The sequence below is a fragment of the Falco peregrinus genome, chromosome 4 (genome assembly GCF_023634155.1).
Source record: "Falco peregrinus isolate bFalPer1 chromosome 4, bFalPer1.pri, whole genome shotgun sequence".
NCBI classification, from domain to species: domain Eukaryota; kingdom Metazoa; phylum Chordata; class Aves; order Falconiformes; family Falconidae; genus Falco; species Falco peregrinus.
The window spans coordinates 56,604,347-56,619,182 of record NC_073724.1 but is presented as its reverse complement, the minus strand read 5'-3'; the positions used below and the strand labels follow the sequence as shown (position 1 = coordinate 56,619,182).

At 43.5% G+C, this 14,836-nt stretch overlaps 1 protein-coding gene across 1 annotated transcript; it reads right to left on the bottom strand.

Annotated features, from left to right (window-relative positions):
• Positions 1-9,695: 9,695 nt before the first annotated feature.
• On the bottom strand, positions 9,696-14,744 carry SOWAHC (sosondowah ankyrin repeat domain family member C). Its single transcript, XM_027787491.2, is given in 2 exon segments — positions 9,696-14,357; positions 14,359-14,744. Coding segments are annotated over 2 exon segments (1,518 nt in total). The 5' UTR covers positions 14,610-14,744; the 3' UTR covers positions 9,696-13,090.
• Between the last annotated feature and the right edge of the window lie 92 nt (positions 14,745-14,836).

The following is a 14,836-nucleotide window of genomic DNA, read 5'->3' as shown; positions in this document are numbered from 1 at the left end:
CCAGAGCTCTGTCATATTGCAGCACCTGCAACCTAAGGTACATTAACTGTGCTGTACAGTTGTGTAACTCAAAGAAGTCTGTTCCCTGGCTATGAGTCCCTAATTTTTCTGCTGGATTCATAATGCTGCACCGTCTTTTTCTCCGTGCAGAGCTTCTGAGTATAGAGGGGAAAAGTTTGTTTGGGTGCACAGAGTATGTACCCTTACAGTAAGAAGGGTAGGCCTTGAGTTGTTGGCAGGGATACTCTAAACAGTGTTAGAGAAAGCTATGCCTTTGGATGGAGAATTACTCAAAGCTTGCATTTTTTCTCTCCTTCCAGTTCCTGTGAATTTACAGCATCAATATTTCTTACCACGCCAACAAACCAGCCTCAAATACCAAGAGTTTGTCCCTTCCATGAAAGCTCAAAAAGACAGAGAAATAATATGAAGACAGTTGAAAATCTCCTTCAGATGCAACCATGTCAGTATGGGTTACTGCAGACATAATGCATTTTTTTCTTTATATGTGTTGGTTTTTTTGAGTTGGTATTAGCACACAGCCTATTCCTTAAAACGCTACAACACCGCTACTGCCTCTTGTGCTGCACTCCCAATTTGACAGTCACTGCTGCTAAACTGCGGTATAACTGAAACACCGAGGTATTTGAATGGGAAGATACTCTCTGGAGTCTAAGAAAAGCTTGTAAAAAGAACAGCTTAAAACTGCAGATGTATATGTGAGGTCCAGATTCTGTAGAAAAGATTAATTTGGGACTTTTAGAACAGTAGAGGAGATATAGCCATGTATCTTCCATTAAATAGTATGAAGAAATCCCCATGTCCAGCTTGGAAAATTTTGAAAAAGAATATTTAGTTGCAGATGACAGAGTCTTCTTGAGCATACTAGCTCCAGCACTGACCCTTTCAAATACCAAATTCATTAGGAAAGAACAAAAGAAAACAAATATAGAAAAACTGTTACACATATAACTGTGCTGAAGAATGGAATTTAAAAAAAAAAACACCACAAAAAATCAAGTTCTTAAATTCAAACCAGCATTTAGGGGCTACAACAACATAGAAACCTTGGCAGGATAATGAGCTCTTACTGAAGGTTATTGTTGTTATTCATTTTCTGGTAAAGCAGGAGGCAGTTGTGCTAGAATTTATCAGGGTAATTTAGAAGGAAGCTTTTTAAATACCTTTACTTAGTTCTTTTATCATTCTCTTAAACTTTTGACTCCTTCTGGTTTCACTTTTTTTTTGGTCAAAACCACAAAAATTTGTTAAGGAAGACTTGGTTAGTTGAACTCAAATTTTCACTGCTTGCTTTCTGACCATTGTTTCTTTTAAATCTTGTACAAGCTGAGGTTAGCTCGATGGGTCCTGAGCTTCAGATCCCATTCTTTGACAATACACACTTGGGAGAACTGGAGCTCAATATAACACTCAGAGTAAAAACTAGGGAGGTGTTAGGTTTCTGCTTAGTCATCTCTTCTTTTTTTCAATTGTTGTTCCTTTTTCTTTTTTCTTTCCCATTAATGACTGCGGAATACTTTGCAAAGAATGCTGCAGATGACCAGTCTTCTGTGATGCAAAGTGATTCCTCTGCCTCTGGAAGCTCCCCAGTGTGAACACCAATACCTATTTGTATAGAATGCCATGAGGAAACAAATCTGTAGAATTCCTAGGAGAAGAGGAAAACAGAATAGATTTAAAAAGACATCCAATGAGGATGATTGAAGACTTAGAAAATTACTTTAGTTTAGCTAGTTGTACAAGATCCATTGCCCTGTTACCCACCTGGCAAAGAATAGGCTCCAAATCTTCATGTGTGATCTACCCAGTAATCTTTTGAGAAAACAAGGAAGAACCAAGTCCCTTTGTGGCTTTTGGATTCTAAATATTTCCCACTGTCCAAGTCAAAATGTGCTTTCATAAATTTCCTGTTTAGCTGCTCTTGACCCTGAGGCAGAATTGAACTCCCCAAGCAGCAAAGTCCTCAGCCAGACTAGAATTCATTTCGAAGGCAGTGACAGCTTAGCTTTCCATTGGGTTAGCAGGGTCTCATCCTGCACAATTGGTTGGTCCTGTGCAAGGGGCTGTGTATGCATATATTTGGGAGTAGAATGGGGATGGAACAGAGGGAATCAATGTCTTTCCTGTGAAAGACCTTGTGGGCCTGCAAAGGTATAACATCAAACCACAGTATAGGGTCAAGAATTGTGCATAAAGCCACCTTTGGGTGCTGGTTTGCTACTTTAGAGCTTTGCTGATGGCCAGGATCCTAAATTATCAAACTTTCTTCTTGAGTATTTTAGTGTTTGCAAATCAAGGAAGGTACTTTTTTTCCTGGAGTAGCAGTTCTTAAGCTTTGAGTCATGAAGTATTCTGTGGCGGTCCACAGAAAGGCAGCTGGTTATTCACACAATGGTACAGGATTTGTATGTTAATATGGCTCTTTTGAAGTTACAGCTGGCTCAATTTGCAATTACCAGAACATAATGAAAGAAATAAGAGTTGGATGGAGTACTTTCTTGAAGTTATTCTGTAATCTGTGGACTAACAACTGGTCTGCAATGGCATAATTTACTGCAACGTGGTTTGTGGTGTGCAAATGATGGAGAACTCTGGTTCTCTGTTGAGTAATTACCATAAAAATTTATGTTGGCTTAAAAGTACTTATCCTCAGAAAGTCCTTGTTCCCTCCTTTGACTATAAAAAGATTAAAAAGAGTATCTGATATAGTCATTTAACTTCTTGATGACTGTATTTGTCTCCTGTTCAATCAAGATGCTAATATTGCTGCTGATAAAATACAAGTTTGCAGACACATGCTGGCGCCAAATTTATTGCTGCACTTGACATGAAGAAAGTGTGGCTAAGGTTAATCATAAGGAAGTTCTAGTTAATCATAGCTTTGGAGTGAAATAGAAGCAATGTACATGCATTAGTGTAATACAGAGCAATTTTCAGAAAAAAAAACCAAACCCTAATATTTTATTATTATCTCCCTGTGAGACTGCAATTTGTAATTTGCACTGTAATTCCAACAGCTGTCTTTTCTGCCCCTCTGTACAATCAGAAATAGCATCACTGTGTCATTGAAGAAACAATTTTTCTAACAACAGAACTAATAAATGCCCTCTGTTAGATGCAGGATTTAGCCAGCAAACACAAATAGACCTTTTACATCAATACCAGCTAAGATTAACAGTGACATTTAATGTCACCCACTCATTCATGAATTGCCACATTGTCACTGTAAGCCACAGGATGGAGAAAAAAAAGGGGAGACAACTACCAATGAAAGTTATCATTCATGGGAGTGAAGAAACCGCAACTATTTAAAGGTGTTAGTCAAAAACTCTAAAATTAGCAAATATTTGAATCCCACATAAAATCCATATTTAAGATTGTAGGATTGAATATTTATTGAGAATTCTGTCCAGCAAATATTTTTTTTTCAGGTTCAGTACATTATATTTCCTACTTACTCACAGTATTCCTGTGTTAACCTGGACAACTCATGCAGCATTCGTGTGCCTCATTTCTTCAGGCTTATAATTTTTGGGGTACATTTTACAGCAGTATTTCCCATTCTTACATGCGGATTGAAAGCAATTTAGTAATGTCTGTAGAGAACCTAGAGATGCTTTGTATGAGTAGGGTAACAATGCTCTTTTGATGAAACATAGGAACCTGAAGATCCTATAACAACTGCCTTTTTTCTCTCATATTCCCAAAACAAAAAAGCAGATTATAGGGACCAGCAGGATTAGTGAGATTCTTAACTGATGTATGGTTAAAATTACACTGCAAAATTAGACTAAATTTGAAATATCATTTTTTTAACAGAGATTTATTTTTTTCTGCAATAGTTTTGTAAACATTAGTATAGGAACACACACACTAAGTAGATTTTTGGTAGCACTCGTCATTACGGTAATTAGCTATCAAGATCTGGATGCGAGTTGTCAGCTAAAGCCTTGTAGCCAGTCTTGCAGTCACACACTGATTTTCACATATATTCATCAATTAGAAGGGGTTTAAGTCCCTCCCTAGGAATATTAAATCAGTCTAGCTTGAATTTGTGTTGTTTAGACTAGGTTTTAAGAATGTAGATTTGAAGATTTAGGCTAATGACAACCCTTTGATGCTATTTGAAATTTCATGAATGCCAAATGTTCTAAAAGATTTTTAAATGAGTTGACTGGCTCCCAGGAGAGTCATAGTGAGGCAAGAGGGTAAAGCAGGAAAACATCTAGCCAAAAGCCACATGGCTTTTCTTTTTTGTATGTGTATATATATATGATCTATTTTACATCAGTAATCCCTGCCTGGCTGCCACTGTTTGAGCAAGCTACAAAAATTCTAGGGAAGTGGATGAGGAGCTACATCATTTCTTGTATTTGGACACTTGATATTATGGGATACCAACTGTGATTTAGCAATATTAGCCTACAACCAGTAGCAGTAGCAATGTCATTGACAGAAGTTTTGACAGGCTAATACGTTTCCCCCACTCCCAATCCATCAGTTTCGACTGCCTCAGTATCACTTCCCTGTTTCATTCAAGCGCAAGTCAGAAGAGCTGGTGAGACTATCATGAGGCCGTAAAGGACCACAAAAAGTCACGCTGGTGACAACAGCTCATAGCTTATGGTTACAAGTCCTTTCTAAAAAGACCACTGGGGAAAAAGCAATATTCTCAGAGTAGGTAATTCTGTATTATTGACCACTGAAGTAACAGGTCAGAGGGATTTAAACCAGGCACCAGAAGAGGACCCCTGAAGAGCACTAGTGTGGAATGGGGAACACTAAAATTGTTCCATGATGAAAAAAAGGAGCGGTTGCACTGTAGTGCTTAGTCACTGTGTGTAGTGACGTGTTTGAGATGGGTTATTTTTTTTTTCCCCTTCTCTTTACCTCAGACATTCAGTTTGAAGGGTGTGTAGGGAAGTGAACTTTCAAAATTATTAGTCATCTGTGAAGTTACAGTCTTCTACTTTCAACAGCATGTGAAGCAAAGTTTTCCAGAACACAGATTCATCTACATGGGGATCAAAAGGGACTCATCTGCAGAGGAGGATGAGGAGGGCATTCAGGTTAACCAGAACTCCCATTTTTGACATGGCTAATGGAATAATCAATGGAAATCCTGTGAACTATGCTTAGCGTTTCTTATACAGAGTGGTCCATTATTCACAGCGTTGCCTTTAAGGTACACAATACTGAAATAATTGAGGAGAAAGCGTTGCCTTTTTCTACATTTGCCCACCAAGTTTTCTTGTCTGTGTTATAATTAGGATGCTGTATGTGGAGACCTTTATCACCAACACAATATTTGTTCTTCTCACTCTTGAAGTTTAATGTAGAACACGAAAGCTTATGTTCAGTTTTTCCATTTAATTCTTAATAAAGAGATCTCATTATTTGAAGCATCCTCATTTTCTGTGCTTTATAGATCTACCGATCAATATTTGTGCAATTCAAGCTACTGAAAAATCGGGGAAAAAAGGGGTGTGTGTTGGTAGCTAGGAAAGATGTGGGTAGGTCCAGAAGGGATGAATGAAGATGCACAGCGTTGCACTCCTGAGAGCTCTGTACTTTGCCAAACACCATCAGCAAGACATTTTCATAACAGTTCTTTGTCTTTGCTACCTAGTGGAAAACTGATTGCTTTTTTTTTCAGCCAGGTATTTCAGTTTAGAAGGAATCTCATTTTAATTTAGAATTCTCTGAGTTTTTATCTGTTCTGAGAGGTTAAATCTTAAAATTTGCTAACAATGTAAAAAATAATGAATTCTACACTGTACAACTGGTATATCAGAGAGGAAAAAAGCACAGTCCCTCAGTGCATGCAGTAGAAGCCTCTGTTTATTTGTACTTACTCATTTGCAAACATTACTTCAGATGAATTTACTCCAGATCAGGGAAAAGATTTGGGTTCTCATCTTGTTTAAGCCCCCATAGATGTGAATGCTGGAGAAAGGCTGCTTTCATACACAGGTTCAAGAACTGCCCAGCACTTCACAGATGTGGGCACTGAGGAGTGATGATGTTACTGAAGGTGCACATCTTCCAGTTCAAACACAAGGTGCCTGTTTTTTTGCTTGTTTGCATTTTTATGACGAACTTAAGGAACCGTTTTGTTTCAAAATGAAGATTCTGGACCTTTGGGGACAAGAACATCTGTGTTTTCAGCTGGACTCCTTCCCACCCCCCCCCCCCCTTCTAATAGTCTCTTCTGAGGATGGCTTTAGTTATCCCAGAAACAAAAAAATTTGCTAAAAGTTGATTACTGCAGGAGCTTGAGGCAAACTTTAAAAGGTGAGAAAAAAATCAGGTTGAAACTCAAAAGCCTAACACTTCCTATCACCCTGACAGCTATCAGCTGTAGAATATGTACCCACCATGCAGCCTGTAGAAGATGTACTACTTGGGATATATTACTGCAAGCTATTACCCACAATGCAATTAACTCACTTTGTAACTCCTATACAACAAAAAAAACATCCTTAAATGATATATTTTAAGAACAGATACGATAATTTTACAGCAACCCCCCTGCAGTAGTTTCCTGTAGCAGTTGTTCAGTGTTTATCCAACTGATTTCTATCAGTAGCTAAAGAAGTAACACACTCCAATCAGCCATATCTGCTCTGCATTGTACTTGGCACCACTTAAATATAGGAGTCTCCTCAGCACCCCAGTTTCACCCATAGTTCAGTTCACACCATTTATTCACATATAGTGTAATACCCGTACAAACATCACAGGCAGGTGAAATGATGCAGCATCTCTGCTTCCATCCCCACCAAGGAAAGTACTAGCAGAAGCTTCAAAAGGCTTCAGATTTGCCAGTGCTACAGCGCACTGCGCAGCTGCAGGCTGCGTGAGGTGGCAGCTACAACACCTGCAGCCTACTCCACCCAGTCCATCTGCGACAGAAAGGGAAGTTTCAAAAGTCAGAAGGCAAGTGCAAGGTTGATGGCTAATCATCCTGCTCAGGAGGCAGTTGAATCAGTGGGACCTAGCTGCATTCCTTTAATTATACTCTCCCAAATTGTCCCAGTTACCTCCATAAGACATACCTATAGTAATATACCATGGGATAGGTTACAAGGAAAAGAAATACCAAATATAAATGTCCTTATATATTCAGGTGTTACAAACATGTTTTCTGGTACTCGGAGGCTTCATGTCATGCACGTTTATGTTCAGAGAACAGAGGACATCTTTATAGCCTGCATAGCTAGTTTTGTCTTTCTGTATTTCAAGTAGTAACAAGGACAGCAGCTCTTTACTATGAGCTGTGCCAAGGGATTTCTGTGCCCCAACAAATATTGTGGACATCAAAGAGGTTTCTGTTATTTATGCCCACTCTGCTACCAGTTTCTCAGGCACTCTAAGGAATTGCAAAGTGAAATAATTGGTAGAGGTCAACAGCCAGCTAGAAAAAGTGAAAAGCCTCTAGCTTCAGGGTAAAAACACTGAGGAAACTTAGTGTTTCAACTAAACTTAGGGCTAGGTCTAGATACAGCTCAAGCAACTGAATTATTCTGGTGGTCAGAAATATTTAAGATTAAGGTTCCAAAGCCTCTCTTCAGGGACAAGGATTATTGCAAGGACACATCCTATAGGCTGTCTGCTTTAGACCGACAGCAGTAAGCTTCAACAGTTTACCTCCAGGGATGCAGAGGCATGCACAGACACACACACACATCTGTTGACCTCCATTGTCACCCCAGTCCTACTACAGGTTTGCAAAATGCCTTTTAATGAAATATGGGCATATTAAAATAGAATATGACTTGCTAGCTTCTTCTCATGCTTCCCAGTAATCTAGGGGAGGAGACACTTTACAGCTGTCTATACAGAAGTGTAGATGGAGCTAAACTATAGTGGTTCATTCAGCATGGCTAATCCAGCTGAAAGAACACAGCTTTTGCACCTTGACCCAAGTATTACCTGCTTTTAAGGTAACTCTTCCACATGCCACTAGCAGCTTAACTCCTTGAAAAAAAAAAATTCAGGATAGGGTTTCTTCAGGTTTTACCACAGAAGATTAAATACCTCACCTGTAACATGGTTTTATTAAAAGCAAACAAAACCTGGTAGCTTGGCTCAGTGTCTCCTGTAATGTGGGTGTATTAGGACACATCAGTACTAACTTTGGCTAAACTAAAAATGATACAAGATAAATTCTGGAACAGTTGCAAAATGATAAGACAAGGTGTTTTGTTATAACAAAATCGGGAATTCAAAACCGTATGTTCCATTTTTTCTGTCAAGCTGTTCACAATTTAACACAAACTAAAAAGCTAGTCCCTGTCCCAAACCCTAATATTAATCTCAGATTTCTTCATTCTCCCCATGCTCAGCTGAGGACATGAAAAAAAATGACAGGAAGTACCTTTTTCTTCAGCGTCTACAAGGAAACAAAATGCATGACTAAACTACTTTTTTCTGGATCAAGTCTCCAAAGTTTAATCTGTTGCCTTTAGGTTCATATGCATTCCATACAACTCAAGGCATATTAAGTCGGGACTGTAGTCCCCTTACCTCTCCTTTCTAGCCAATGGAAAAATAAGTTAGCAATGCAGTGCTGAAGGGCTTCTCCTCCAGTGAGAAGCCTGAATGGAGCCATTCTGATGGACCAGGACTCTCCTTCAACACCTGTAGCTAGCTACACTCAACACAAGAGTTGTTTGTGCTTTTGCAAGCAGTACTAGCTACACAAAGAATTGCTGGTGAGAGGACCAACTAACATATCAAACATCAGACATTAATTTACATTAGAGCTCTCAGCAAGTCTTCTCCCTCAACTGTTGTTTTGAAGGAGAAGGGATGTATGTTTAGATACAATTTTCTAAACAATTTGTCAAGCCACTGCGTAATCAGCAAGGCTCATGTAGCCTCTCTCCTGCTGAGTCCTCCATCTCCCCTGTAACCTCAGCTGCTTCCTGCATGCCCCCACTCGGCCCGAAGCTTCCAGGAAGGCTTTCCCCTCGTTCCTTCTCTCACTCATGTTCCCAAACTACTGATTAGGGGTTGCTTGGTTTGGAGCTATATGCATCCTGATCCATCAGCATGGTAACAGCCAAGCTTTTCCAGTCTAAGCACAAATCTGATTTCTCTCTGAGGAGTTACTAGCAGCATGAGGTTTACTAGTTTTAACATATATTTTGGTAAGGCAACAGCTTCAAAAAAAATTTTAGATATACCAAAATCCCACAGTCCAACTTGGTAATGAAATGAAACCTCCCTTTAGAGAAGCTGCCAGCTATAGTTAAGACATTACAAAAAGCCTTAATCCCAAAACTTTTTTAATTAGGTATCGACCTTTACATAGTCGCCAAAACCGAGTCTTCCCAGAGTGAGAGATACTTAGCTGCACAGAAATAAAGTCAGGACGCTATTTTAAGTTAAGCAGTGACACTCTCCCAGGCCCTTATTTAGACATACTTCTCCACAAAAAAAATTGAGTCTTCAGTTACTTCGACATGAGCTATTAGAGAGTAACTGCCAACGAAAAAAGTTACTGTCTTGCAAAGGACTCAACTGAATTTTTTCCATGTCTTACTGTCTAACGCTTGGAAGAGTATCAGACATCTTTATGATACCCTCCCCAAACCAGCGCATAGGTGCTGCTTGCATATTGGCTGTTCAAACTGAGTATGTAGCATACAGAAGTCAATTCAAGCATAAGCAATTCATGGGCTCTTTTTATTTCAGTAAAACTAAAGCTTACAGATTCTTAACTCATAACCATTCAGAAAGACACCCATAAAAAGTTGTAATAATAGAAACTGACAGGGTTCCAGGCCTCTAAAATATTTCAAACATAAGATACAATAAAAGGTATCAAATGTTTACACATTACAGTCTTGCTGCCTTACACACCATCATAAAGAGTGAACAAACACATTCAGTAACTTCAAGCGTACCATTATAAAAACACCAGTAAGTGCTCCACTTTTCTGTACCGTAAAACTCTTATTCCAAATTCACATCCTTCTAGGCAATGTATCCAAAATATTTGACTTAAGAGTACCTTTAGACTGTAAATATTCTGAAACAGGGCATCAAGCCTTTCCTATCTCCAAAAAAAACCTGAAGTTTTAGCTCATGTTATAAAAAGTAACCATGTGGAATGTGACAAGTCATAATGTGAAATCAAAGTGCTTTAGTTCCATAGCGCAGACAGACACTAGTGGTTATCTAGCCATTTGTCAATATATCTCCAACACCAAAAGATACGTTTGCTGTGTTGCACCCCACTTTGCAAAGACCTTTGGACCATTATGGTGAAATTTCATTAACTGGCAGCTAAACAGTATCAGTGGATCAACAGTTTCATTTTGATACCTCAAATAATGAGTTATAAACGAGGCATCTTTTTACCATTTTTCAAGTTCCCTTAGTAATTACCAAAGTTCTACTGTATTATGCAAGACAAAACTACGTTCCAGTTAGTCTTTTAAAATCAAAAGTGTGCTACTTTCCAAATCCCAAAGCACTGAAACCCTCAAATTATTTCCCCAGACCCCAACAGCTATCTAAGACTCAGTATTTTTGTGCAATTCTTTGCTATTTGAACGTGAAGAGATAAACACTTCACCCAATAACTCATACGAAAGAACTATAAACTCTCAAAGCACAAAGTTACTTTAGTAAGGTTTGGACATCAGTAGTTGCATGGAAGAATAGGTGCTCAATTCAGAACTGGCCATGCTGAAGAGGGCTCATCTTGCCAGTGTTCCGTCAGAAAACTTCCTTTCTACAGAAGTCTAAAAAGCTATTTATCTCCCAGAGTGAAGGAAATTTAAGACTTAGGCATTTAATTACCTTCTCCGTTACAAAAGAATTAACTGTGAAGTATATGAGTATTCCCCCCCCCCCCCCCCCCCCCCCCTTTTCATTGTACAAGTTTACAGCTTAAATGGGAGGGGCTGAGGGAAAACTTCTGGTCCTGTCCTACAGATGTAAAGACAAAGTGCTTTGCAAGACTGATTTTATCCATCACATTTGTGGCAACCAACCCAAAATGAAGGCACATGAAATCTATAATAACATAGCTTATAAATTGTAAACTAAATCTGAACCTCTGTATAAATTCTAGGCTTTTTGCACAAAAGTACTGACCAGCACCTATGCAGAGATTCAATTTTTTTCACGTAACTTTTCCCAGAAGTAACTGTCACTCGCATGCCTATGCAAATACTGTCATTTATTAGGTTTTGACACAAAGTGCAGAAATTGGTAATTTATCTGCATGGGAAGTCTGAAACAAATGAATTGCTAGCACTCCCTTCCCTTGTCACTACAAGAAACGTACACCTACAGGCAGCTGTTACCTTGAAAGTGCACATCTCCCAGCAGCAGTTTCCCTGCAAGGTGTTCTAGAGCTTGTGGCATGCATTTAATCAGTTTCTCAGATTTGGATTTTAACATGTCGAAGCCTACCTACTTTTGGTTAATGGCAGGCCAGACATGCACATACATTCTGAGGAAGCCAACTCGAAACACGCTTTACCTTAACATCTAAGCACAGATGAGCTGCTACCTTGAACCTCATTCAGGATCCTGGGTCAGCTCAGTACCTCATTCTTAAGGAAAGCCAAATCTAGATACAAATCTGCCTCCTAGATTTTACTGGAATTGCTACCTTTAAAGCAGAGAAACAGGATTCAAGGTTTGTGAAAGGTTTAGCAGACGGATAGGCTCATCAATCAGATTAAGACCTACTAGGCTGTTAAACAACAGTTCAAAGCCTTGGTTATCACTCCTCTAGAAATACAGGTTTAAAAGAACTCAAACACCATTGGCATCACTTAACTAGAACATGTCATTATACTGCTTTCACTCAGGATGATAAACAGTGATAGTTTCAGAGTTCTAGTTTGTAGTTATTCACCTTGTGTATGAATTCACACACCTTCCTTTTTTATTTTTTCTTTCTCTCTCTTCGCCTCCCCCCTCCGCCCCCCAATTTCTGCACAGTCAGTTGAAGGGATTGGCACACAAGTTACTACCAAACACAGACCTGTAGCTATTACATTACAGGACCATACTAGAGTTTCATCAAGGTTTCATGCAATGGTGTCTGTGCTCTTTTCTAAAAGACAACAACTTTCACAGGTAGTACGTACAACACAATTTTCTGTTTTTAAATGCAGTGAGTTACACAAACAACATTAAGAAGAACTGACCAGACTTAATAACTGGAACTGCGCTAGGTCTGGCACTTGAGAATTCACAGTGATTAAAATAAAATTGCTTTGCCTAAGACAAAACATAAGATACCAAATATATAAACTCTTTGCTTCCATTATCTTGTATTAGTATTCCAACAGCGATAAGCAAGCTCAGTAGTATCTCAGACAGCAGAGACTTCTGCATGTGGTTAACTTTATTCATTGTTTGCAGTGCAATGGATTTTTTGTTGTTGAAAATATTCACAATGTCAAATCAGGCAATTTTCAATGCATAAAGTCAACACAGGCTCAAGTCTTTGACGGATTTAAGCTTGGATTCTGACAGGAAACCATTATCCAGCCTCTCATTTTGGGTACCCAACTCCACACTGTGCCAAGTGGTATTGCTGTTAAAGAGAAACTTGAAAGTACACTTGCATATTACTTAGGTGTTCTTCTGACATAGCAAGTTGTTTGTAAGTAGTTTATAGTACTAGCTGATAATAGAAAGCATAGAGCATTTGCGTTTTTCTTTCCCTCACTCAATTTTCTAATCCTAATGTTCACTAACACAAGTTTCCAATCCTGACGCCTGCTCTTAGAGTGAAAGGACCACAGCTTTCAAACACCCCAGCATTTCTCAACGCACCTGCTGCTTCCCATTCCAGCAGCGAGGGCCCAGATGAAGCAGCTGCCCTCAGGAGTTATAAGCCACCAGAGCCCTATTGACCCACTGGGCTCACCTACCCCACTGAACCGAGAGTCAAAGCAAGATATTGAGGACCCATCTGCCCAGAACCCACGAGTGCAGATGAGCACCCACTCGTACCTGCCTCACCCTCCGTGCCATGCCCTAGGGCACACTGGTCCATGCGCCCACCTCCCAGACCTCCTGCTCCCTGGCCTTATCCAAAGACATTGGATTTTGGCCTAAGCTTGAACGACGCTTTCAGGGATTTCTCCTCGTGCTCTTCCTCCTCAGTGTCACCGCGAAAGGAGGGCGTGTTGTGGATGATCTGAGTCCTGAAGCGGATCTTATTAAGCCGAGGCTTCATCCGCCCACTGCTGGAGGCTTTCCTGGTCATCTCCTTGCCCTTGCCTGGCACCGCTGCCCCTTCAGTGCCCTCAGCTTCCTCCCCAGTGCTGTGATGGTGGTGGTGGTGGTGGGAGAGCCGGTAGCTCATGAGGTTGGAGGGCAACACCTTGGAGAGCCTCCAGCGCCCGCTCCCATTGGCAGCGGCCCCTTCCTCCTCCTCCTCCTCCTCCAGGGCCCCCACGAGGCTCCGCATATCCCCCGAGGTGCCCTGGTGCAGGTACTGCGCAGCCTTGCGCCCGCTGTAGTCGCGGATGTCCACATCGGCGTCGTAGGCTCCTACCAGCAGCTTCACCACCTCGGCGTGGCCGTGCATGGCGGCTATGTGCAGCGCCGTGTGCCCGCCGCTGGTGCGGGCGTTGATGTCCACGGGCAGCTGGTGCCGCTGGGCGAAGTTGACCAGCGTGGCCAGCAGCTCCTGCCGCCCGTGCTTGGCGGCCCAGTGCAGCACCGTGAAGCCGGTGATGAAGTCCCGCTTGCAGAGCAGCGCCGGCTCGCAGCTCAGCAGCCCCTCCAGGCTCTCCCACCGCCCGTCCGAGGCCGACAGCATCCAGGCGTGCTCCAGGGGGTCCAGGGCTACGGCGCCGGTAGTGCTCCCCTCCTCCTCGGCGGAGGACGAGGCCACCGAGGCGCTGTCTGAGTCGCGGCCGCGGCCTCCCCCGGGCAGGGCGCCGCGCTTCAGCTGGGGCGAGCCGCCCCGCGCCGCTTCCCGCAGGCTCCTGCGGCCGCCTCCCTGCGCCGCCGCCCCGGGGGCGCCCTCCGCCACCGCCCCCTCTTCTGCCGGCGGGGGCCGCCCCGGGCCCGCGGCTACCGCAGTCTCCTCGCCGCCTCCGCCGCGCCCGGGCGGCGGTCCCCGCCGGGAGCCCTTCCGCTGGCCTCCGCCCGCCGCCGCGCTCGGCCGGGGCGGCTCGCCCCGCCGCCCCGAGGGCTGAGGGCGGCTGCCGGCATCCTCGCCCGCCGCCGACGGCGCCCCCGCCTCCTCAGCGCCCGCCCGCGGGCAGGGCGGCGGGCTCGGTCGCTCTGCGCTGTCCCCCGCCGCCGCCGCCGCCCCCTCCTCCCCGGGGGTCAGGGCGGCGGCGGGGGGGCTCCGGGGCGCAGTACCGACGGCGGAGGTGCACGTACTTGACGCCGGTGCCGGGCTCCTGGCGCACGGTGGCCACGGCGTTGACCAGCTCCTTGAAGCGGTGGCGGGCGGCGGTGCGGCGGCCGGGCTCCGGGGGGCTGAGCCAGTCCCGGAAATGCTCCAGCAGCTCCGCGTTGCGCGCCCGCCCGCCCCGCGCCGCCAGAAACCGCACCACCGACTCCTGCCGCAGCTCCGCCGGCTCCGCCATCACCGCCCCTGCCCCATCGCGTCGCGCCGCCGCTCCTCCTGCTGCTGCTGATGCCGCCGCCGCGGGCGCGGCGGAGCCGCGGCTGCCCGAGCCCCTCCTCCCGGCGCCGGCATGCCCCGGCAATCACTGCCGCGCCGCGCCACCCTCCGGCCGGGAGGGGCCCGCGCGGCCGCCCCGCGCCACGAGCGCCCGCCTCAGCAGCGGGGCGGCTACTGCGCGCCCCCCGC